We start from the raw sequence: 27,068 nt of genomic DNA on the forward strand, positions 1-27,068 counted from the left end.
GAGTAACAGATGCTCTGCAGCACTCTCTTGCGCTTACTTTCCAAATTGCCCAGCCCCAATCAGGAACATTCCTATGTCTACCAATGATTAACATGGGCTAATATCTGGTTAACAGTTACTGTCTGTTAATGAAACAAATTTCTTTAAAACACATAAGGGTTAGGTTTAGTATCTAAGAAGTTCAAAGGGCTTATCCAAAACTACCCAAAAGCCAATTTGGCTCTCAAATAGTTCCGATTAGTGATATTAATGTCACTTAAACAACTCTCTGGACAGTTCTGGGAGTTTAATGTTCTTCAGAGTAGATAAAAACATATTTTTAAGTGAAGGTCTATATAATACATGAAGTTTACCTCCAGGCTTCACCGTCGTGCCACACCAAGCAGTCATACACAGGGCCAGGATCACTGTATTTTTTCTCAAAAGAATTTAGCAATTCTACTTGACTTTGAAGTTCCTCCTTGATTAGTTTATTTGCCTAGTCAATTAGAAAATATATTAATATAGTACATTTTGTGCTCTTGAAAAGTTCTATTAACATACAACCAAAGACACAGACCAAAAGTAAAGCCATTTATCCTGGAAAAATGTAAGAAAGTTTTCTTTTTATATCTATGCAACTTGTAATTCAATTTAATGATGCAGATATCAATTAATATAGTAAACATTTAAAAAATACTACTACTTCTATTCAATACTTATTTATTGTATCCACTTTGGGAAAGACACTGTGCTACATGGTGATGATTTCATTTGGCTAAGACATGTTACTCACATATCTATAATCTATAACTGAGTTCCAAAAATAACTCTAGAATTACTACAAAGTAGACTATCTACTGAGTTTTAGATTTTTTATCAGGACGGTTTCCATTTATTTATTTATTTATTTTTAGCTTTCTCATTTTTTTAAAATTATGTTATGTTAATCAACATACATCACATCATTAGTTTTTGATGTAGTGTCCTGTGATTCATTGTTTGCATATAACACCCAGTGCTCCATTTAGTACGTGCCCTCCTCAATACCCATCACCAGGCTAACCCATCCCCCCACCCCCTCCCCTCTACAACCCTCAGTTTGTTTCTCAGAGTCCATAGTCTCTCATGGTTTGTCTCCCCCTCCGACTTCCCCCACTTCATTTTTCCCTTCCTGTTATCTTCTTCTTTTATTTTTAACATATAATGAAGGGAAGGACTGTTTCCATTTAAATTTGTTTTGCTTTTTTTTTTAAAGATTTTATTTATTTATTTGACAGAGAGAGATATAGCAAGAGAGGGAACCCAAGCAGGGGGAGTGGGAGAGGGAGAAGCAGGCTCCCCGCGGAGCAGGGAGCCCGATGCGGGGCTCGATCCCAGGACCCTGGGATCATGACTGCAGCCGAAGGCAGACGCCTAAAGACTGAGCCACCCAGGTGCCCCTCCATTTAAATTTGTTTCTTATGAATCTAAATAAACAAGAGAAACCATGAGTTATCTTCTGTCCTTTAGAATATGCTAATAAGTTAAATACATACCATATTCATGACCTTGTACAGATAAGCTGCTATTTAGCCATTTTGATCCAAAAAAAATGAGAATTGTCTACGCTCCAAGTGAGATTTTTTTTTTAAACTACATGCTACATTAGACTGCTCTACATTCACCTGAATAGTCCTACTGAATTAAAACTCAATTTCCACAAGTTCCAAAAATCTTGTTACACTTCATTTTTAGTTATTCAACATGTTCAATATTCACTCCTCCTAAAGGAAAAAGACAATTATATAGACATTTTTGGTAAACAAAATAAAATGGATAATTAAATCCAGATCCCTCTTTTTATAAAATTGGCTGTCTATATGTAGCATCTGAAATACTACACTTAATGTGTCTAATAAAAGGCTAAAGGACAGTGATCTAAAAGAAAATATTACAGCTAAAGAGGATGAATTATACAGTTAAAGAGGACGCTGTACACAGATTAAGTAAATGCAAGTTAAATGTGTATGTAGATCTATGCAGGCCAGGATTCCTCAACCCTAACTGTGTATTAATTAAAGCTCCTGGGAGCTTTTAAAAATGCCAGCCTTCCTGCGAGGCTTTAATTTAATTCCTCTCTAGGGCACAAGCACTGGTAGTTTAAAGCTCTTCATGTGATTCTAAAATGCAGCCAGGACTGAGAACCAGCAATACCATTCCATTTTTGATTTTAAAAAGGTACATACATGCATTAAAAGAAAGATTCAGAAGGATTAACATCAAGTTGTTGGTACCATCCCTGGGGGAGGGCGGGGGGGGGACATTTTGGAGGCTCTCACTTGCTATGTTGTACGCCCATGTGATCCAAAAGTTTCTGCAACAAGCACGTACTATTTTCATAATAAACCAAAACGTTATCTTCATTTTATTAACTGATTAAAAAAAATGTAACGGCTGCGGTACCTGGGTGGCTCATTCGGTTAGGTGTCTGACTCTTGATTTCGGCTCAGGTCATGAGCTCAGGGTTGTGGGACTGAACCCCATGTCGGGCTCTACGCTCAGTGGGGAGTCTGCTTGAGATTTTCTCCCTCTCCCTCTGCCCCTCCCCCTGCTCGTACTCCCTCACACTCTCTTGCTTTCTGTCTCTCAAATAAATAAATCTTAAAAAAAATGTAATGGCTATTTAAGGACGTGGACGATGGGAGCTCTCACAGTATTTCTTGTAGAAATATGAATTGGTGCTAGCATTTTGTGACCCACCAAAAACATGCGTGAGAATGTTCAAAATAGCATCTTCCATAAGAGCCAAGAACTGGAATCAAAGCAAATATTGATCTGCAGAAAGGACACATCAATTGTGGGCATCCATCATACAGCAACAAAAGTGAACAAACTACAACACCCACACATGGATGAATCTTGCGAATACCGTATTGAGTGAAAGGAGCTACTCATAAAAGAACACACTGTAGGATTCCATTTTACAAATTCCAAATAGGCAAAATCTTTCAATAGTGTTAAAAGTCAGGATGGTGGTCGCTTTTGGAGGAGGTAGAGAGCAATGATTAGGAAGAGGTATGGGAGGGAGTGTTCACTTTGTGTTAATTCATGACTACATACTTAGCATTTATGTACTTTTACATATGTGTACTGTATGTTCATTGAGAGGTTTTGAAAAATAAATATGACTTGATTTCAGAATAAAAGAAAAATTAGTAAAATTAAACAATTTAAAACTTGAGAAAAAACCCCAGCCTATTAACTCTCTAAGAACTCTACAGTAACATGGTTCTGTGGTAATGTTTAAATAAAAGCGACTAGCACCAACTTGAGAAGGGCAATTGTTGGCAACATCAAATTCTTCTTGTTTTCTACAGGCTTCTGCAAGGGCCACCCTGTGAACAGGATCCCAGATTTTTTCCTTCCGTTCTTTCTGCAAAGACAGAAAAATTACCTTACAATGAGGTTGACATATATCCTGGTAAACCTAGACAGTCATTTATATATGGACCTAGTTGTTATCAGTTGTGATGCCACACAATTTTCACATAGGAGCTTAAAAATCATTTATAATCAAGTTGATTAAGCAATGGAGCAATTATTGACAACAAGCTAACTCACTGTACCTGGGTTTTAAGAGAACATATTTACCAAGGCACATCCAAATGTATTTTGATACATATGCCCCAATTTTAACCCATCCAAGAATAAAAATAATAGCATGTGACATAACAAACTGAATTCCCAGTCATTTACAATTAAAGCAAATACTGTGTCCTGGGTCGTTATGGAACTGAGAACTGCCTTAAGCCACATGCAAGTGGGGGGCGGGGGTAAGACTAGCGGCAACGAGGGACATGCAGGCTTCCTCAGCTTCCTCCCTTTCTGGGCTTATTTTGTCCCTATCCTCTTTGATTTGACAGGGTTCTTTGGCACTGAAGTTGGTCTTACCGTCACCCCTGCTGTCTTTAACCCATAGGGCCACCCAGTGGAGGTCTGCGACTTAAAAAAAAAAAAAATCCTTTCCAGTAAAATAATCAACTCCCCTGAACTAAGGAGGGGGTTGACATTAACTTACTCTGTTTGCATGTTAATTTGCACTTTATCATACAGTTGATAAAATTTAATATAGTGCCTAAGAATACTGTGCTATGTGTATTTCAGCTTGAAATTTTAAAATAAGATAGTACCCAATAAGTTATATGCATTGTCATTTTATTTTTTTGTAGAATGATTAGAATCTGACAAATAAGTAAAGGTTCTATGTGCAATATGCTGAGTAGCTCTTATGGTGTAGACGCCTGGAGAAGCAAATAACAGTATTATGATTAGATGGAAGTGCCCACAGGTCTTACCCATTGGGCTCATTTTCAAGAATCACATCATCTTTTACAGCTGAAACTCTGAACCTGTGTCAGCTACCAGCGGTACAGCAATCCTCTAAAGTGGTACTGGCAAATATGGGAGACACATGTTGCTATTTAGATTTCAATTTTAGAATATTACATACAATTAAATTTCACACTAGTCACATTTCAAGTTCTCAACAGCTACTGGTGGCCAGTGGCTACCAAAATGGGCAGACAGTGAACATGTCCATCATCCCCAAAAGGTCTACTCAGTAGCACTGTTTTAAAGCAGGCTCCTTCTTCCTCAGTTTGCAACTCTTATTTCTCTTATGTGTTTCCTATACTTCAGCGCTTTAGGTCTGAGTAACCCTTTCCTTAGTACTGAATGATGACTAACCAGGATAAAAAAATCTAGTTAAACGGTAAGAAAAATGGGACAAATTATCATAGAAGCTATAGGACCGGGAATAATTAAGTTAGCCAGGACTTTAAATCAACTTTAAATAGTCTTTAGCCTTTCGGAGGTAAAAAAAAAAAAAAAAGTCCCTCAAAAATCCATTGAAAGCTATATTCCAGCTCCCAGAAAAACACAAATATACAAAAACTTGAATACAATTTCAGTGTATTCACACATTCTCTAAACTTATCCATGTACCCAAGATTAAGAACCGTGACTTTAAATGGCTAACATTCCACTGAACAGAACCTTGAAACAGTCATTGTCTGAAAGCCTCCCAGCCTCCAAAATAATTAGGAGTTCATGGGATCTTACGAAAAATTTTTTTCTTCAGTAGGAAACAAATTTGAGGAAGAAGTCACTGACTCTAGACTGTACATTACCTGTATCCTTTCTTTGAGTGCCTTTGGATAGAAATCATAGCCATTTTTGATGCCAATATGATATTTGCCTGAGGGATTTGTCCAGCTCACAGGAATCTATAGAAAAGAGGTAAATTGTTAACTCACTAAATGCTTCCCAATTCCAATGATTTAATACTAGGGAAAACGGTTACTTCACTTCTATTCTGATGGCTCAACTTGGATAAGCAAGGTTGCGTATTAGAGCAGTATTTCTAATATTCGAAGGTGCCACTTAGTATCTGTCTGGCTTTTCTTCTTATCCCTAAATAAGATGGTTACCTGGGGTACCTTTCATTTACACAATGCTTCATAGTTTATAAAGTGCTTTCAACATACACTACCTCATTAAACTACTACAATCTTTAGTTCTCAAACATCAAGGACATATCACCTCTCCCTCCTCAGATCTACTGCCAAACTAGGGGGGAGGGGAAGCGGTTTACAGACCCTCTTTTTTTTTTTAATAGATCCTCTTGACGACGCTTATATTTCCTGTTAAGAAATGCACTCTCTACAATCAACAGGGATAATCCCTAGATACTTAAAACAGCTCTTGAAGAAAAAAGTTCTATAAAATCATGTTAATTATATATAACATAATAGTCTTTCCAAATATCTCAAAGTATTTTAAAGCTTCTAAACAGAATGATGTAAAGAGCATGCCCAGTGTACAAACAGAAAAAGCAAAGAAACAAAAAGAAATCAAACTGCTTGCCTAAACCACAGGAAGGGTGAAAAGAAAGCTAAAATCTAGCTCTATCATGGAGACCAAAAAATTCAGTTAAAGAATATGTGACTTAGGTAAACCTGGCTGTGAATCCAAACTCTACCACTAACCAGAGGTCGGGACCCATAGGTCCCTACTGTGTAAAAGGAAGAAAATAATCCCTACCTTCTGATTTGCACAGATGCACTGAACATCAATCAACTTCAAATATCCATCAAGAAAATGTGGAATATTCACACTCTTTGTAATCACAGGACCCACGATCATTAAAAACAGTTTTCAAATGTGTATAAAACATGAGGTTGAACTATCAACCACTCAGACTTGGCTGACTCATCAATTCTCACTTGTGCAGTGTCTTTAACTGGCTCACCTCCATGTCCCTCATCAAATTATTCCCCAGGTAAGAAACTTTTGGATGAAATTTTCTCACAACTAAATAGAGAAAAAAACACCATTCACAGAACTTCAAAGATCTACTGATTTTTTAAAAGCCTGCCTGTATCAGTAATCACTTCTGAATCAAATGGACGTTTGGAGTATGTGAAATTTCAAATATGTTGGCATATAAACTAGTCCTTTTCATTCAAAACCTACCACCCTCTTTTAGAGAACAGGGATTCTTAACTCTAGCGTCCCTGTATAGCCTGTGACATAACAATACAGTGCTGCAACAACAAAAAGGTTGTCCCAGTCACTAGCTGGGACATTCAAAAACTATTTCATCATAGGTGTCCCACTACACAGATTTTGTAACCCTAGGCTAGTGGCAAATTCTTTGTACAAGGAGATTTTATTTTATTTTTTTAAAGATTTTATTTATTTATTTGACAGAGACACAGCGAGAGAGGGAACACAAGCAGGGGGAGTGGGAGAGGGAGAAGCAGGCTTCCCGTGGAGCAGGGAGCCTGATGCGGGGCTCGATCCCAGGACCCTGGATCATGACCTGAGCCAAAGGCAGACGCCTAACGACTGAGCCACCCAGGCGCCCCTATACAAGGAGATTTTAAAAGGCTGTGAAATGCCGAAGGATTAAACGGAATAACTGATTAAAATAACTGCAAGGTAAACAGGTGCTAACACATATTTAACCACAGTTACTTACAATATATGTAATACAATGAAAATAATCCACGAGACATAATGTATATTTAATTATAAATGAGATAAAAATCTGCAGGGTCCACACAACCAGATACTTCTCAAATCACTATTATGTATTTTCCTCACAGTAGAGGCAGACTGGTTAGTTACAAAAAATTAAACTAAGGAAAATCATAAAATAAATGTTATAATCACGGTTCTGCTATCTAGCGTTAACCAAATTTGAGTAATTTTACTCTATGAGGCAATTACGGAATATGTCATTTTGCCTATTTGAGTATTTCATACACACGAACTTATTTTCAGTTTTTGTTTGTTTTTTTTTAAGAATCAAAGCTTTATATTTTGGCCGTTTTAAGTGGGTATCTTTAAAATGGTTTTATTACCTGGTAACTACTGTGAAAATTAATAAAAAGAAAACTTGGTTAGAATGGAGTCAGGAGGCCAGCAGGGGGCGCTCTCACGCCCTACCACTCATCAGTTGCAGACCCAAGAGGAAGAGAGGGACCTTGCATGCCCACGCTACATTACCACGGGAGCAGGAGGCAGTTTACTCCAATGGGCTTCCTGTTTGTAACAGCTCTTCCACCATCCCCTTTTCCTCTATATAAAACAGTGGTCCTCTCCTTTGTTCTGGGTAGGGACTTGCCTATGACTTTGCCACAGGCTGCTTGCTCCAGACTGCCATTCTCTGCTATTCCTGAATAAACCCACTTTTGCTGGTAAAATAACTGAGTTTTATTTTTAAGGTTAATACTACAATGGAATAAGATGGATTTTCATATGAGAAACAGAATCTCTTTGATTACTAATTACATCTCTTTTCCTTGATTCTTTTAAAGAGGGGATGCCTAACGAATTGAACATTTTCTTAACAAACCAAATGTCATCCTGAGTGTTAATGTTCCACGCAGTAATTTTTTTTTTTTTTTTTGCCTCAAACTATGTTTCAGCCTTGTCAGCTTCATGGTAAAGCCTGTACACTCCTTTAGCTACCACTGCATCTCAATATGGGGCCAAATTTGGCCAAGTCATTCACTATGCCTGGACTTAACTTTTTTTTATATGTAAGAATAAATATTGATGATTTAAAAACCAACTTCAAGTTGAATGTAGTAGAATTTTAAAAAGCACCATGCTCCGTTCCAAATGTCTACTAAAATTAGAATAAGGAAAAGGAGGGAAAAAAAACACCCAAAGGACACAGAGAACTGGAAATGATACTCAGAAGCTGTATCATCCCCATTTTAAAGGTTGCAAAGTAAAAGGCAGCACTGAAAATTTATGGGGAGATTATGGAATTTTAATAATTGGTGTTGGGGCAACTGGTCTTCAGATGGAAAAGAGGATCCAGGATCCGTTTTGAATTAAGCCTAAAATCAATTCCAGTGAATTCTAGAACATGAAATGAAATATGGTACAAGTTTTTAGAAAATGATAGAGGAGCATATCTTCAGGGTCTTGGGGTCAGGAAGAATGTCTTAAGACATGAAAAGTCCTAACCAAAAAGGCAAAGACTAATACCCAAATACGTTAAATTTAAGAACTTTTACTCATCAAAAGACACCACAAGGGAAGTGAAATAGATACACAGAATGGGAAAAGACACCAGAGACATCCCATCAGAGGACAGGTACTTAGAATGTGTAATGGAATCCTACAAATTAGTGAGAAACAAGACAACTCGGTAGGGGGACAAAGAGAGCAAACGGACTTGAATAGGCACTTTACGAAAGAGGAAATCCAAATGTCTAATCAACATAGGAAAAGCAGCTCAATCTTATTGGTAATTTAAAAAATGCAAATTAAAACTACATGATAGGGGCGCCTGGGTGACTCAGTTGGTTAAGCGACTGCCTTCGGCTCAGGTCATGATCCTGGAGTCCCTGGATCGAGTCCCACATCGGGCTCCCTGCTCGGCAGGGAGTCTGCTTCTCCCTCTCCCACTCCCCGTTTGTGTTCCCTCTCTCGCTGTGTCTTTCTCTGTCAAATAAATAAATAAAATCTTTAAAAAAAAAAAAAAAAAAAAACTACATGATACACCCAGATTCCCAGCATATTTGCAAAGATTAAAAAGCCTTAAGAATACGAAGTGTTAGCTGTGAAACTATTAAAATTCTTATACACTGCTAGTGGAAATGCATTTTAGTACAAATACTTGGAAAATCTGTTTGGCATCACCTGGTCAAGTCGTATCTCTACGATTCAGCAATTCCACTCCTAGGTACACATCCTGGAATTATCTATACACATGTGCACAAGATATGTACACAAGAATGTCCTCTAAAGAGCTGTTAGTAACTCTCAAACTGGAAACAACTGTTCATCAGCAGCAGAGTGGACAGAATGGGGCACATACAAACCATGACATCTTGCACAGCAATGAAATTTTAAAAAATCACTACTACATGCAACATCATGGCTGAATGGGAAGAATCTTGCAAATACCTGATGTAAAATGATACATAAATGAAGTCATTCATATAAAGTTCACAAATAGGCAAAACTAACAATTTATTTCAGGTATCCACACAGAGTTGGTAAACCTATAAAGCAAAGCACAGAAATAATTATCACAAAAGTCAAAGTAGGTTGTGATCTGGGAGAACACAGGAAGCCTCTGAGGTATGGCAATATTCTTTGTCTCATCTGGGTAGTGGATAAAAAGGCATTCACTTTTTATTCATCAAGATGTACGTATGTGTTTTATGCATTTTCCTTTATGTCTGTACACTTCACCATAAAGATTTTAAACTTCTGTTCACTTTTTTGCTTCTACCTGCTCATGGGAGTGTCCCTGGCCAAAGTAACTCACCACTAGTTTCTCGAGAAGGCCTATGAATAGACTCCTTAGAGAATGAGATTACTGGAATGTTCAAAGCACTTAACTAGTAGTTCATCTTAAACTGGGAGAAGAGTAAGACATTAACCACCAGCAGTTTATAGGCTATTTTGAAGAAGCTGAAATACAGATATTTAATTCATCTTAAAGCATGGTTAAGTCAAAGAAACCTGAACACTTTACTATGTTGCTGTCTGAAAACTGTGTGCTCATGAGTTCTGAGAGATCCAGCTAGCCAGAATCCCAGCAACTAATAACATTCTTCTTTTTCATGACCGCTGTAAAATATCTGAACATCAGCACATCCTTGAAAAAAAATTGTCTGAACACCTATGTGGGTACGTTCTGTGTTCTGATGGAGAAGGGAGCTAACACCAAGAAGACTGGTGGAAAGTCTGTATGAGGAACAATCAGACTCCTGCTGCCCATCCCATATCCTGCCCAAACCTGACCGGCCAGGCAACTGGACATGGAACCAGAGAGACACTGAAATGTCAGCTTTCTAGAGAAGTTCACATAGCAGAGGGGAGAGGTGAGACAGAGAGAAGATCCTGCAAGAGATCTCCCTGGGCACTAGGTGTGAGCCCCTGAACACAGACAGCCAGGCTTCTCTCTCACTCTCCCCTCAAAGCCCAGGCCAAACATGTTAAGGTTCTCTTGGAGATAACTGAGCATCCCAATGGGAAAAGGTGTGCCATACACTGCCACCTTTGGGTCATGACAGCACCACTGCTCTCATCCCAAGACCGTGCACAAGCAGAGAGCACTTCCATCACCTTTACGTGCCTTGCTAATAACCAAGGGACAGCCAGGATAGCTAGATACCTTGGAAAAACTCTCAGGTAGAAAGCAGAGCACAAGGAAGGAGGAGAGGCAGAGGAAGGAGGAGGTGAAGAAAAGGAGGAGAAAGGGAAGAGGGAAGAGGTAAAGAAAAAGGGGAGAGCAAGGAAAGGGGAAAGGAGAATAGGAGGAAGAGGAAGGTGAGTAAAAAGAAGAAACCACTAGAAAAAAAATTTTTAGACAATATTCTCACAGATAAAATGTTGCATACATGGCACAAAAATATGCTGAGTGAACATGAACAGAATTGCATTTAAAAATAATAGGCAAAATTTAACAACATTCAAGAGAGGGCTAGAAAAGAATATTGAGAAATCTTAGAAATCTTTCAGGAAGGAAAAAAGCAAACAAAAGCAATGAAGAAAAGGTGGAAAAACGTAAGAAAATTGGAAGATCAACTCAAGAGGTACACTGTCCAATTAACAGGAGTTCTAAATAAAAGAACAGCAAAAACAGTGGGAGAAAGTAACCCAAGACGCCACCAGACAACTCAAAAATGAAGGACCTGAAAGGTAAACTCTCTTCTTCCACAGTGCTATTTCCACAGATAAAGTCTCAAACCACATAAAAACTCAAGAAATAAAAAGAGTTAGTATGTTACTTAAAACCCCGAAGATAATGTCAAGATATCAAAACTTTATCTCTTGGTGAGTGGGAACTGTTGGTCAAAGGGAGAGGTATGGCTTAGTTTTTCCTGTTAGGAGCCTTGAAGAAGTAGTTGTCTTTTTAAACTATGAAGACATGTTGAATACAATTAAAACTTAAATTAAAACCTCCCACTATAGGGGCGCCTGGGTGGCTCAGTTGGTTAAGCGACTGCCTTCGGCTCAGGTCATGATCCTGGAGTCCCGGGATCGAGTCCTGCATCGGGCTCCCTGCTCGGCAGGGGGTCTGCTTCTCTCTCTCTGACCCTCCTCTCTCTCATGCTCTCTCTCTGTCTCTCTCAATAAAATAAAAAAATCTTTAAAAAACAAACAAACAAACAAACAAAAAACCTCCCACTATATTGATGGGCTGAGAATACTTAACAGTAGAGCTAAAGAAGTATGTCACCAAACTGAGAAAAGACTTAAATATCTATCAATTTTCTGATCTTATTTCACAGCCTGTATATGTAATTCTACCTTTGAGCAGCAGTGATGCTATCAGCCCATGTGGTTTATCTAAAGCACAGGCCACTACAGCTATTTAAAAAAACAACTGAGGACACTATAGGATTCTAAATCTGCAGGACTTACTAGGAGTGTTCCCTAGTTTCCCAGAGCAATGTAAACTCACAGGAATCCCATGGGTCTCTCTGAAATATACTCTAACAAGGCTGACTTGGGAAGACAGGCAAAACCTTAGAGTAATTCAGATGTGCAGAAACTCATTTCCCTCCAGTTTACAATCTTTTTTTTTTTTTTAAGGCCCACATGGTCTTAGCTTGGGTCCCATAAGAAAACACCACAGACCCCAGGAATTTATTTTCTCACGATTGTGAAGGCTGGGGGCATGAGATTAGGGTGCCAGCATGGTCAGGTTCTGGGGAGACTCTTCCTGACTTGTAGGCACAGCTTTCTGAGTCCTCACATGGCAGGGAAAAAGCAAGCATAGACTAATCCCCTCATGAGGGCCTCACCCTCATGACCTCATCCAACCCTAACACCATCTCCAAATACCATCAAATCGGGTGCGAGAGCTTCAACATATGACTTATGGGGTCATACAAACAATTCAGTCCATAAAACCTGGATGTTCATGCCTGCTGTCTGCCTGGGGTAGGCAGATTCTAAAGATAACCCATGCCCTTGTATAGTCCTCTCCCCTCAGTGAAGGCAGGGTCTGACTATTGTGAAGGGATTTTGCAGATACAATTAAGGTCTCTAATCAGGTGACCGATTTAATAAAAAAGGACATGACCCTGGTGGACCTGACCTCATCAGGTGAGCTCCTTAAAAGAGAGACTGGGGCTATCCCAAAGGTCAAAGAGATTCTCCTGCTGGCTTTAAAGCAAGCTGTTGTGAGCTCTAGAGGTGCAAGAAAAATGAATTCTTCCAACAACCACGTGAACTTGGAAGAGGATCCTGAGCCTCAGATAAGACCAGGTTCCAACCAACACCTGATTACAGTCTTGTGAGACACGAGCAGAGAGCCACGAAAAGCCAGATTCCTGACCCACGGAAACAGTAAGATAATAAATGCAGGAATGTATGTGGCTTTAAGCTGCTAAGTTTGTGTTAACTCAGTAGCACAGAAAACTAATATACTGCCACAACAATCTTAGCCAGAAGACAGTGCCTAAACATGATTCAGATAGATGGTAAAAGATGGGTAAAGTTCCATATAGCTCTTTAGACGCAGATAAACACAAATTCATCTTCCAAACTAATTCTGCTTATTGGTTTAAACGATAAAGAGTACTGAATCACAATAAAATTCCTGACATCTAACAAGCTCATTAGCTAACATCTCATCAACTGCTTTTAGTATTCTCATCATTTTTCATGTTAGCTTAACTTTCTACCCAGGTCCTTCTACCAAGTACATAGAGTAACACAAAGCCAGTCACTTAAGTACACAATTATTAAAGCCTAAATATTTCATATTCCAAGTTCTCAGAAGGGACAGGAAAAGATGAAGGCAAAACTACAATCTGGTCACTTTTCCTGCCTTTCTATCCAAAACTTAAAATTTTTAGAATTTGGCAATCACATTGAAAAATATATCCCAATTCTAAGCTCACTATCAAACAAACAAACAAACAAAACACTGAATTTTTCTAAGACGGCCCCTAACGACCCCCACCTCCTGGTATTCATGCTCTCGGTAAAATCCCCTTCCTCTTAAGCATGTGCTGGATTTCATGGCTCATTTCTACTGAAAACAAAATGGCAGATGTGATGGGATGTCAATTCCAAGATTAATTTGTGAAAAGACCATGGCCTCCATCCTGGGCACTCTCTCTTGGATTACTCTCCCAGGGGGAAGACAGCTGAATGGTGTGACACAGCCCCATGGAGAGGAACCGAAGCCTGTCAGTAAGTACCTGAGCGAGCTTGGAACAGACTCCCCTTCCCCACTCAGGCTGAGCCTTCAGATGAAACCACAGCCGTGGCCACGGCAAGCTCAGGAGAGATCTTAAACAAGAGGCACCCAGCTAAGTCACACCCAGATTATGGACTCACAGAAACTGTGAGATGATAAATGTTTGTTATCTTAAACCATGAAGTTTTGGGGTAATCTATTAAAGAGCAAGAGAGGTAACTAATAATCTACCACCAAACGTAAGCTAAAACCATTAGATGCTTTGAGGCAACAGTATAAAAAAAAGGAAAAAAAAATTCGATAAAAAGATAAAAGTTCTAACCTTGAGTGCTCTTCCTGAAAGACCGACAACCTCGCCATCTTTGGGCTCCACCACTGTAGCAGTATTCACATCACCACTTCCTGTGGTATCAATGATATCAATGATTTTTGGTTTTCCATCAGTTGTAACCTGAAAAGTAAGAGATAATTAAAATATAAATTATAGATTTAATTTTTTAATCCTTAAAAAAGCAATGCCAACCTCCATATATGTGCATACACATACATGAAATACTCTATGAAATCTGCATTCATTTAAAAAAGAAAACTGAATTGTTTTAAGCCAAAAGTGGGACAGATACTTACAAAAAATTTAGTCATGGAAAGCACCAAAGAATCCTTCAAGTGATTTTATATATTCAGAATAAATATTTACTAAGCATTTACTAAGGCCGGTGTTGGGGACATACAGAGAAATGATCAATACACAGAAGTCCCCGATCTCACAGATCTTATGTTCTACTCAGTCAATAAACACGTCAAATACGTAACACGCCAGATGGTGATAATTACTATGGAGAAAAATTAGGCAGAAAAAGGAGTTAGTGTAGGGGTTTCAACTTTAACGAGGTTGGTCAAGAAAGATCTCACTGAAGGTTAACATTTGAGAAAAGATCTGAAGAAGGTGAGCTTTGGGTTGGACAAGCACAAAAGTGTAGGGAGAAAACATGTAATAACATGTAATTATGGGATGTCACACTAGCACTCAAACTTATTAAGTTCTAAGTTCAAACTTAACATTCAAACTTATTTCTCTCTAGGCTTTGCCATCTCAGGAATTGATACATACCCAGATATTCAAACCAGAAAGTTAAAAGTCCTTCTTCTCTGACTCTTTATTCTAGTTTACTCCTCACGTCCAATCTCTCAGGAAGTCATCTTCATTCTACCTCTAAAATACAGTTCAAGTCCATCTTCTCCCCTTGATTTTCCCCACCAGTATCCAGACTCTCTCCCCACCATCACCCCCTTGCCTTCATAATGCTGATGCTCCTTTCAGGTCTCCCACAGTCTTGGCCCCCACCAAGAGCAAGTCAAACAAGCTGTACGATGCCAGTCTTCCATGTGGTATCCTACAATGGATCCCAATGCACTCACTACAAAAGTCTCTGCGTGACCTGGCCCTGCCACATCCGGTCCTGTACCACTCTAACCACACTGGCCTCCTTTCAATTCCTGCCATGTGCCAAACTTTTTCCTGCCTCTCAACTTTGTACCACACAGTCCTTCCGCTTGAATCCTCTGTCTCTTCAGCTGTTCCCTAGACATCCCAATCTCATCTCTCAGTTTCCTACTGAAATGTCCTCTCTTCAGAAAGGCCTCCCTGATGACCTCTTCTGTAGTTGCCATCCTAAACCTGAATCTTTTTCTTCCTCACTGTACCTTGTTTCCTTCACAGAACTTCTAACTATACAGCTGGCTGATTCCTGATCTATTTCCACTAATTAGAAGAGAAGTTGTATTAAGGGGAAGGACTATGTCTATTTCACTCACCAAATTCCCCCAAACCTAGCAGTGCCTAGTTGATACTCAATACATATTCAACGACTGAATGATCGTGCTAATTTACTCAGCATTAAGAGTGATCTTCCTAAGGCCTGGTCTCTTGGCCAGTCCAAGAAACAGCAGTACTGTATTTTCATACTGCTTTTGTTGGAAAAATCATTTCTGGGCTCGCCTTGCAAAGGGAATATCTAGCATTCAAGATATATGTACTGAGTTATTAGCAGGAAATCAGGCACGGAGACACAAAGACTGAAAAAAGAAGACAGCTACTCTCAAGGAAAAAAAAAAAAAGCAATGTAAAAAATGCCAAGAGTATCACAAAAGCACAAGGTCTTCCAACTCCTTTTCCACCTGGAAAACTCACACTCTAAGTTCAAGCTTAGCATCTCTTTCTGTGTTTTCCCAGGCATTGCTTTCTTCCACCCCCACCCCCCAAATGCATGTGTCCTTAAAGCTCTGCAGTTAAGGGTTACCCAAGGGGGGAAGAGGGCAAGTCACCATGTGGAGGAAACAAAGGCACACATGGTTTTCTTTATGAGGCAGAAGCAAAGGGGTTCTTGATGGGCCCCAAATCTTATTCCAATAACACTGCCATAGAACCACCAGGGGCCATAAAGGCCTTCCAGGCACAGCTGTTTTTTGTTTTTAATGTGTAGTAATTTTTAAGCTAGAGGTCTATACTATTTTAGATTTTTTTTTTTTTTTTTTTTTTTTTTTTTTTTTTTTATAATGGTAAAGGAGAGTGGAGGGGGGGGGGGGGGGGGGGGGAGCAGACTCCCTGTGGAGCAGGGAGCCCGATGCGGGACTCGATCCCGGGACTCCAGGATCATGACCTGAGCCGAAGGCAGTCGCTTAACCAACTGAGCCACCCAGGCGCCCCTGGATGTCTATACTATTAACAAAATAAGTAATATACTCAGAAGGCTCAAACTCATCACCAAAAAATTATTGTGGAAGTCATACCAAACTCTAACAAGATTATGATAAAACTTAAATCAGTTACTGATTTTGAAGGGATTGGCTAAATATCTTTAGAAGTAAAATGAAGGAAAATGTAAGAAAATCTACCAAAATAAAAAATGGAAACAAGAAGAAGTTAATACTCCCCTATAAAATTAAAACTAGCCAAATCATGTACTAAGAATTTAAGAAAACAATTGATTTTATATTTTTATTTTTTTTTAAAGATTTTATTTATTCATTTGAGAGAGAGAATGAGATAGAGAGAGCATGAGAGTGGGGAGGGTCAGGGGGAGAAGCAGACTCCCTGCTGAGCAGGGAGCCCGATGCGGGACTCGATCCCAGGACTCCAGGATCATGACCTGAGCCGAAGGCAGTCGCTTAACCAACTGAGCCACCCAGGCGCCCGAAAACAATTGATTTTAAAAAGTATTCCAAATAAGTATGAATTTGAAAGCTAGGCCACAGCTCTAAGAACACAATCACCTATCTTTATCTTCTCATTCAATGAGCAAACAACTTCAGTGACCTGAGATTAAAAAAATCACAAGAGATCACTAACAAGCCAGACATAGATCCCTCTCATTAGAAACCTCATTATCAGTGTGTGAGCAAAGAAGAAAGCCTAACGGGATTTACTAACTTATCTACCATCTACTATTGCCACAAGCTTTACTTATTAGCATCTCTCTTTCATTAAAAATTCTTATACATGCAATTTTCTATCCCTGTACCTCTTTCTTCTCCTTTAGGTAAAGGCAACCACTCCACTGGAGACAGGAAGACAGAAGAGGGAGTTTGGAGTTAGGAAGAAGAGGTTTTAAAAAAGGCAAACCAGCTGAAGATCGCAATGGAGCTTTGGGAGAAGAAAGAAACTGAACTGCTACCATCAGAACGAAATCCCTCATCTTTGTGGGGGCGAGGGGGCTGTATTACAAGACAAAGAGGGGACCGGACCACTGCCAGAGTTGTGAGTAGAGCTAAGGTAGTAATACAGTCCGTGTACTGGGGTGGGGGGTACTGAGAAGTGCCTACAGAGCTATGTTGGCTGGACAAAACAAACTGCCCAAAGATTTTCCCCAAAATTTCAAGAATCTGAGTTACTTTGTGTCTCCACTGAATTGATTATGGTCAGGGAGCTGGTGAGGGCAGTGAGATATTCATTAAACATTAGAGAGTCAAAAGAAAGGGGGGAGGGGAGTTGCAAATTATCCTAAACAAAACAAAGTGAATGTATAAGTATTTACTTGAAAATATTCTTTTAAGCAAGGGAAGATATTTCATAAGCAAATACTATTAAATGACTATTATTCTCAATAATAGTCTGTCATAAGAGCCTGTCTGATGAATGACTCAGACAGGCTCTGCTTTCAGAAAGCTTACAATCCAGTTGGAAAACAAATCAGTAAAGCGGTAAGTGCAACATAACAATAAATAAAAAAGGTAAGGACAGTATCTATGAAAACATATAGAACATAAAATGCAGCGTCAGGGAATTCAGGAAAACTAACCAAGAGAAAGGTGATAAAAATTAAAGTCCACTGCATAGTACCTAATATTAACAACCAATTATATACCTATAATTTACTTACTATACTCTATTATTTTACTAAATGTAAAAAAACGGAAACATTTTTATAGTGCCGCTTGTAACCTTCTTCCCCCAAACCACTTTTCCTCCATGAAGATATGCTGCACCATACTGCACACACATATACATTTTTTTCCATTCGGCAAAAATATTTAATGTTGTGAGTACATTTCATACAAAATTAATCTGGATATCTGCTGTCAAAGAATTTTAACTTATGCAGGAAAAAAGGTTATGTAAACAGAAATATTAAAACGAAACATTTAGGTGATGTGGGGGAGGGAGGGATCTGAACACACTGCTATGAGAGCAAAAAAGAAAAGAAGCACCGAAGTAACTGTTGGCAAGAATTGGGCCTTATTCATCTTGAACCCTCAAGTCCTAACACAATGGTGGACACACACACATAAATATATGCTGGGGGTCTGAATTAAATCAGTAGATAGCCGAAAAGCTAATAGGGTCAAGACCCGAGTGGGTCTTAAAGGATTAAGCAGGAGTTTACAGGTGATGGTGGAAGGCTTGCAGGCAGATTAATTTATATGTTGAGGAAAGACCTGAGGGTGGGTGAGTGGAAAGGGTGGACTGTTCAAGATGGAAGCAAAGGGTTGACAGCAGGGTGGACAGAAGTAGGGAGGGGAGAGTGAGAACCAAGGCACCATAAGGAGGTCAAGCTGGATGATAAAGGGCTACACAAAATTCAAATTTTGGAATTTTTATGCAAAGGCAACTAGGACATCAAAATTTAAAAAGTTTTGTTTTGTATGAAACAAGGGTGTTACAGAAGGTGTTTTCTTTCTTTTTTTTTTTTTTTTGGAAAAATAATTTGGCAACGTGAAGGATGGAGCAGAGAAGACTGGTGGCAGGGAACCAACTGGCTACTGCATATTCTTTCCAGGTCCAGTGCAAGTCCCACCCTGGCCGTGAAGCCAGCTCTCCTGCTACCCCCCTCCCCCAACCTTGGTGACACTTGCAGGAGGACATCTTTTAACTCAACCTTAGACATGTGCCTGGATATCTGCTGAGCAGAGATGTAATCATTTATTACTCCTCTCATGCTCTCCACCCTCTACTTTTAACAAGCCCAGGCAGCTGTCACAAAAGAGCACTGGGCCCAGAGCAGTCACCAAAGAATGACACCCCACTGCCTTCTCCAAAGTGTTCATTTGTGCCTCGAGTCCACTACGCAGACCCATCTGGCTTTCCAAATGTCCACTTTGGCCTTCTTTTTTCATTCTTTCCTTCCCTTTTATTTCTATCCACCTTCTTATTCTAATGATATATACAGAGATCTATAAAATACATTTGCTAAAGCAGGAAAAAAATCTTAAAAAAACCTCCCTCACATGTGCAAGCCACCTTAACTGAATTTCTTTTAACTGGCCGTATTTATATCAATATCTCCATTAAAGTTGTTAGAAGAGTTACGTTTTCATTTTATTTCAATATTTTATTGCTTGAACATTTGTTATTACATGCAAATATCTAATGCACATTTATCCTCCAGTTGACTTAAATCCCAGCATAAACTCCTTCTAAATAAACCTGCTTAAAAAAAAATTAGTGTTTACTTAACACTTTTCTTGAGCGCTTTAAAAAGTCACATGTAAATAATCCTCTCAATTAATTTTCATAGCAACACTGGATGAGAACTGCTATTACTTTACAGAGAGTAATGGAATGATATGATAAGCAGATTGGGAAGTTCTACAAAAGCATTTTTATTGAGACAGTCTCCTCCAAACTCTCCTGATCCTTTCATTATCCTGACAAAAGAACCAGTAAACACTTACCCAGCTGTTCTCCTCCCACTTACCCCTATAAAAAGTAAACATATACTACAACAGAATGGAAACCATCACTACTCTGTAATAAAGCCTCAATGAGGGGATGGCTGTCACTGCTGTAAGTCTTCAGAGTTATTAACACAACAGCTGTACCACTTGAGCTACCAGCAAGGAACACATCACTTGCTCTTCTGACTCACCAAAGCTGCCTGGCCTTGCCAGCCTGAGGTGTGTGGTACTCCAGAGTGCTGCTTAAGAATTAACAGGAGGAAGCAAGATTCCTAGAGGGATTCTATACAGTCAGCCAGCCTGGTTCCCTTTTTACCCCCAGCATGACGTCCTAACGTCCAAAACTGCTACCTTAATTATTAGAAAGCACAATAAAGGATCCAGAGGCCAGAGAGAACTTGGGAGAGGAAGAGAATTATTAAACTTCAGCGGTTAGTGTAGAAAGGAGGATAAGATACACAGATGAAGGACTGACAAAAGGGAGAGCGCTGCATACCACAGGATTAGCCACGTTCGATTTTTAAGAGAGGGATCTTCAACAACGCTATTTTATGACTGTAGTTCAGTAAAAGGCTAAGGCTAAATTTACAAAAGCCAGACTCTGAAGACTCAGAATACTTTTAATCAAGAGACATTTTTGTAAAGTTACCTTTTGGCATGGTACTTTAAAGATTTCAAAGGTGCCTAAGGCAAAATTAAGTAATTTTTTAAAATCGTAATTAAAGTATGTGGTCTTACACGTCGAGGCTAAAAAAAAATACAGAAGCCTCATTTAATAAAGCCCGAAGAGTTCGCCAAAAGCAAAGTAAATTAGGTTCTTATGTAAAATAAAGACTAAGCCATGCGTTCCAATGACCCTAAACAAGTACATTGCAGAAGATGGTTTAAAAATAGAACACATAAAACTACCAGAGGAAACAATTCCGGAAGTTGACCGAGTTATCTTCTTGAAACCCGGCTTTCATGTGAAAGATAAAACAATTCTCCCCAAAACCAAATCTCCCGAACGACAGCAATAAAAATGAGGTTCTGATTGGTCATTTGCCCCTCTTCTGTTTCCTCCCCACCCCCACCAATAATAAAAATCGTAAAATCCCCGTTTGAAGAGAGCGGACACGGGCCGGTGCCCGAGACGCGAGGGACCTGCGGAGGAAGGCGGCGTGGTGGGAAGGGGCCCAGGGCCCGGGCCTGGCAGCACCCGGGCAGGAAGGGCATTCCTGGGGAAAGGCGGACCCAGGCACCCCCGCCAGCCGCGCCTGGCGCGCCGCTTTTGTCTGGGCCGGGATGACGGCCCAGTCCGCGCCCCCCGCCCGCCCTGCCCTCCGCCGCCTGCGGGTGCCGGCTCGGGCTCGGCTGCAGAGCGGGGTCCGGCCTGCAGGGCTGCGAGGCTGCGTCCCCTCCGCGCCCCCTGGCCGGCCCGCCAACCAGCCGCCCGCGCCCCCGCGCCCGGGCCCTCGGCGGCTGCCGCACCTGCATGCCCGGAGCCCCGGGGTCGACCCCCGTGTCCAGGACGGCGATGAGCACCCCCCGCCCGTCATACTCCGGGTAGCGACAGAGGAAGGAGGCGGCCCCGGTCTCTTTCTTGGGCAGGAGGCCGTGGAAGGGGAAGGGCTCCTCGGCCGCCGCGGTGGCCATGAACGCAGGCTGGAGGACGAGGAAGAGGCAAACTGCCAGGTTGCGCGCGGACGAGCGGCGCGAGGACACCGGGGCAGCCGCGGGCCTGGGCGGGGGCGAGGGGCGGGGCCGGACGCCGACCAATGCCGGCCGGCCGGGGGGAGGCGACCAATCACGTACAGCCACGTAAGCCAAAGGCGCCGCTCTCGGGAGCTTGGCCGGAGTGTTGCGCGGGCCGCAGTGTAGGAGGCGGAGTCTGAATATCCCGGTGGAGATTTTGGTTCTCGAACCTAGGGGTCTTAAAGAGGCCGACTCTTGGGAGTTTTAGGAGAGGACTGGGCTCGGGGTGAAGGGTCCATGTGCCCCGGGAGAGGCGCTCGCCGAGGAACAGGGAAGGAAATGAGCCGCCAGCGTGGAGTAGCTGGAGCTCGCTCCGGGCAAGTGATGGTTTGCGAACTTGAAGTCGTGGACGAAAGTTTTGGGTCGGCTGCTGCAGGAGCGCCCCCGACCCGACTTAAGGGAGGCGACTCTCGAACGCCAAACCCTCTGGGGTCGTGCGATATCGGCAGTTTGCCCGGACGTCGATTTTTGAGAGACAGTTTTTTGAGTCAGTCGTGGCGGGTTTGGGTTTCCCTGCCTGTCTTCCTGTGTACCCCTTTGATCGCGGCCAGGCCTGGGAGGAATGGGTGGGGAGAGACCAGCGCTTCAGACAACAGGAAGTGGGTTCTTGGGCGTTCGGTTGGCCTCGTGGGCGGTGACAAAGCAGGAGGCCGAAGTGGGCCCCTCCTGTCCTCATTGCTTCCTTATCTTTGACTCCCAAGATTTCTAATTTTTTTTTTTTTTTTTTGGCCTTTAAATGGAAGTTCCTGGTTGTTCCTTTAAGGCTCACTCAATCATCGAGCCATAATTTTCAGCTTTTCAGACTCACAGTGACTATCAATCGCTCCATGCCGCACTAGTGGTTCTTTAATGGTCTGTGTGTCTGTATTCACGCCTGAGGAATCCTTGGCCTTTTCGTCCGCGCCCAAGACCCTTGGCAATCTGGTGAAGACCCTTGGCAATCTGGTGAAGACCCTTGGCAATCTGGTGAAGCTTCGGGACCCCTTCTCAGCAGCGTTTTTAAACGCATAAAATGAAAAATATAGGATCACAAAGGAAATTAGGTTGACATATAGTTATCAAAAATATCAAAACCAACTTGGTTATAGAGCAGTAGCTTTATATCTGTGTGTATATAGTTATAACATGTGCTTCCTTGCGTGAAATAACAGGAACTAGCACAGTAAGCGAATAAGCTCGCATAACTTCAAAATGGTGAAGAGCGTAAGTGGTATTTTGAGATATCTGAAATAACTGTACTGTGATAAGAAACTGATTTGTATTGGTGAGAAAGTAGCAAACGATAACTGCTATTACTACCCTGGTTATTGCCTACATCTATAATTGAAGAAAACAAATTTAAGAGGTTAGTGAAATAAAGATAATGTTTTTTTCCTTTTTCCTACACAAGTTTTTGAACTCCTTGGATTCTATCATGGACCCCAGGTTCACAATGCCTGATGGAAAGGGAAGCCCTATTTTTGCCAGTTTCCAATCCACAGGATTTAGGAAATCCTCCATGTGCTCCCAGAAATGACTATAATGGCTGTGTGATTGTTTTAATGATTACTTTGACCATTTACTCATCTCATGAGGCTTAGAGAACTTTGTTCTCTTTAATGGAGAGAAAAAGGAGAATAGTCAATGCTTCCCTTCCTATTCCCAACTGTGTTTATGTTCCTTCTAGAGAAGAACTTCAAATTAATAGGAAAGAAAAGAGACAAGCCCTAAGAAGATAATCAACGTAGAGTATATAGGGACAGAATGAAATAGCTCCCAGCTTAAAATGAACCGTAGTCTAGTCATGTCATTTTACAAATGAGCAAACAAAGCCGAACAGGTTAACTGACTGCAGTGAGTTACAAAAAGAGTTCATGATGGGGGCGCCAGGGCAGCTTAGTCAGTTGAGCGTCCCACTCTTTTTTTTTAAAAAAAAAAGATTTTATTTATTTATTTGATTATTTATTTTTTAAAAGATTTTATTTATTTATTTATTCAATATTTATTTGAGAGAGAGAGAGGGAGAGCAGGAACACAAGCAGGGGGAGTGGGAGAGGGAGAAGCAGGCTTCCCACCAAGCAGGGAGCCCGATGCGGGGCTTGATCCCAGGACTCCAGGATCATGACTTGAGCCCAAGGCAGCCGCTTAACGACTGAGCCACCCGGGCGCCCCACTGTAGGTAAACTTTAATTACAAATTACAGAACTTTAGAAAGAAAAAACTTACTTAAAATGTGGCTTTTAAAAAGATGTGTGAGATTCATGTTATTGGGCTTTGATTAAAGATAGTTTTACTGACAATATTCCAAAGTGTCCCTTTTTTGATACCCCAGAAGCTATTTCACCGCAGACAGTGCACAATAGTAAAATGGCTCTTTTTTTTGCCAAAAAGTGGGAGACCCAGATGTGACAGGTGCAAAGGAGAGTAGGTATATCCTTCCACCACATGCACGTCTTCAAGCAGATAAGTTTAGAAAAGAGTAGATATGACATTAAATGTCTGGATATTGATCGTGTTGAAAATTATCTGTGACTTTGTACTGCAGTTATAACCACTATTACTTATAACCCCTGAAATCACTTTAACTCAGCATGAAGTCCTTTATTCTTTGTCTTCAAACCATAGTATTCATGCTCTGTGTTTACGTTCTTCCTCCTTTGATTTAATGACATTCTCAGCTAAGAGGAATCTTCGGATGCTGAGTCAGTTTGCAAAACTTGACAAGCAGCTCGACAGTTCTTCGGATATGGGAAGGAAACAAGTAGAGGATACTTGGAGGGAACAATGAAGATACAGATAAATAAAACAAGGGCTCAGGAATGGGAGGAGGAGGTGGGGGAAGATAGGACACAATGGGGTCAGACAAAGGCGTCACTCACCTTATCTGGGGCAAAGTAATAGGCTGGACACGCGAAACCCTCCCACACAGCATTATTCAAAGCTCGACGTGCTGAGCCAGGTGTTCTTGATGTCCACCTCCCCTTCCATCACCTGCCCACTTGAGGATGCAAGCCAATGCAAAGGGGCCACGAGAGCAATAGCTTCCCATGAGTCACCTTCTTTGCAATGATCGTGGCACCACATCATTTAGAGAATGTTTTTTAATTGAGTTTCTAAAACTGTGTAGAGATTTTGAAAGCATCCACCTTGTCCCAGCTGCTGGGTTTTGAAATCCTGTGTGGCACGTGCCATGAGGCTGCTCTTCCCAGGGGCCCAAACTTGGAGTGCCAGAAAAACATGTTAGATTTAGGATTCCAATGAAAGGCTAATCCTAATGATGATCCTGAATATCCTGGCTTGAGCAAGAGAGGCAGGGAATATGCTAATAAAAGCACTTAGAAGTTAAGGGAGTTTGTCCTCCAGGACTAGTTCTGCCTCTAATTAGCTTCATGACCTTTAACAAGGCCTCAGGGTCCTCAACTACAAATCTGGGCGTTTTACCAGAACTAAATGGGGAAAAGTATCTCCCACAGAGGCAATCAATAATCGCTGTCAGTATAGTGTAGCTGGTATGCTGTAGAGATTCAGTGCATCAGGGCTGGTCATCTCATTTGGTGTCCTACTCCCTAAAATTCAGACTTAGATAAAGTAGACAAAGTGATTTTTTTCGAAGGATTATTTGGTTTGCAAAAAATCAATTTAGCATATAGTAAAACCTTAAAGCCTGTTTCCTCGAGATAAAGAGATCAAATAGTTTGTGAATTTGTGAAACATAATATGGACAGAGAAGTCTGAACTATTTCTAGGACTTAATTTTTTCAACAAAATATATCTCCAATCTTGTTGAACTATTCCTTTTCCTTTAATAAGAGAATACAGAGAGCAGTTTATAATAATGTGTGTGTGTGTGTATGTGTGCATGCGCCCACATATACTGGGGTGGTAGCGTTTTGAGGTGCCAAACTGATAATTCTCTGAAGTCTTCCGAAACTGACTAAAATCTTCTGGGGGAAAAAGAGATTTCCAATAAATCATAAAGCATGTTTAGCTCTTCTGGGCTAGCTTTGGTGAATATAAAAGGCAACGAGAAGAAAGGAAGAAGGAAGAAGAGACTTTTTTAAAAATTAAAGTCTTTGTTAGTTAACTGAGTTCCTAAAGCTTTTGAATACATATTTGTTAGGTTAAGATAAAGGGTTTAACAGAAGTACATCATATGGATAATACTTATATGCTCATGCACACACACACACACACACGACACACACATTTAAAGTCAGGAAGCAATTACCACATGAAGATTGAAAGAAAAATTTCCTCAACAGGTGTCTCCAAACTGGTCCACTGATCTGAATCATCCAGTGCTTTTGTTAAAAATGCCGATTACCTGGTGTCTACCTCAAACTCGTTGAGTCAGAATGTTTAGCAGGGGGTACCCGTGAGAATTTGTATTTTTAACAAAGACCCAGGTGATTTTTCTCATCAGGGATGTTTGGAAAACTACTCTTCTGTGCAGACTTTCCTACTCCGTTCTAAGATAGCTCTGTCTACAGAGAATTAAAATGGAAAAGTTTCTTTGAGATGTTTATTCCACGGGGTAGGGTGCTAGCTGTCGATGTATTGCCTCTCAGGTTGAGATCCACCCTGCTCTGCCTTGCTTTGTGATACAGGAGCTGAGCCCCAGAAGTATGTTTCCCTTGCCAGTTGCCACAGTTTTAAGCTTTGCCAGATTTCTAGTGTGTGTCTCCAAGTTAAGTCCTCCCATCTCCTTAAGAACCCACTAGGATTAGGATTCTCCCCCCACCTTTGAAACTGTACGTTCAAGGACCTCCACCCAGCAAATGAAGGTGGATTCCTATCTTTTTACTTGACCATTACCAGCAGTTTTCAACACAGCTGCCCGCGGCTTGACAGACTTTGGTCTTATCCTCCTTGTTTTCCGGTTTCACTGTGTGTCTCCTTTGCTGGATCCTCCTTTGCTCCTGACCTCTGGCTTGGAGATGCCCGACAGCTCAGTCCATGGACTTCTCTTTTCTATCTACACTGAACTCCCTTGATGATGAAATCTTGTGGAATGGCTTTCAATATCATCTATTCGCTGAGGATTCCAAAATTTGCGTTGCCAGCTTGACTCTTTCTCCTAAATTCCATCTGCCTGTTTGATATCTAACATCTGATCCCTAGTCGGTTATGGAATAGAAACATCAAAACTTTACATGCCCCAAAACTTAATTGCTGGTCCCCCCAGTGATCCTCTTCTCATTACTGGAAGCATCATGCTTCTAGCTGCTTAGGTCAAACATCTTGGAATCCTTCCTTGTCTCCTCACTCTTCATCATGCATCCGGTTCAGCAGCAAACGCTGTTGGCCTTATCTTCCAAATGCACCCAGAATCTGGTCCCTCTCATCACCTCCGCTGCTAACTCCTTCATCCAAGCCAACAGGATGTGTTGTCCAGGTTATGCAATAGCTTCCTCTGTCATGATAGGCTAGATTACGCTATTGTCGTTCCGTCCTCACCTGCTCAGGATGC

The 27,068-nt window shown here is 40.9% G+C and overlaps 1 protein-coding gene across 8 annotated transcripts in view; it reads right to left on the minus strand.

Moving 5' to 3' along the window:
* The window catches only part of TPP2 (tripeptidyl peptidase 2), a 70,050-nt gene extending 48,454 nt beyond the window's left edge, over window positions 1-21,596 (minus strand). For 6 of the 8 annotated variants that reach the window (XR_004678856.1, XR_004678857.1, XR_004678855.1 and 3 more), the window contains exons 1-5: window positions 21,356-21,595; window positions 14,034-14,162; window positions 5,151-5,246; window positions 3,290-3,394; window positions 354-478 (exon numbers count right to left, since the gene is read on the minus strand). Coding sequence is in view for 5 of the 8 variants with exons in the window: in XM_035003083.1 (XP_034858974.1) it covers window positions 354-478; window positions 3,290-3,394; window positions 5,151-5,246; window positions 14,034-14,162; window positions 21,356-21,520 (620 nt within the window). In the remaining 3 variants the exon portion in view is untranslated. Of the gene's footprint in view, window positions 1-353; window positions 479-3,289; window positions 3,395-5,150; window positions 5,247-14,033; window positions 14,163-21,355 lie in introns of all 8 variants that reach the window. The other 2 variants (XM_035003087.1, XM_035003082.1) reach the window with 1 other exon arrangement.
* Between the last annotated feature and the right edge of the window lie 5,472 nt (window positions 21,597-27,068).

This window comes from Mirounga leonina, unplaced genomic scaffold (genome assembly GCF_011800145.1).
Source record: "Mirounga leonina isolate KUSES-001 unplaced genomic scaffold, KU_Mleo_1.0 Mir_127, whole genome shotgun sequence".
Taxonomy (NCBI): Eukaryota; Metazoa; Chordata; class Mammalia; order Carnivora; family Phocidae; genus Mirounga; species Mirounga leonina.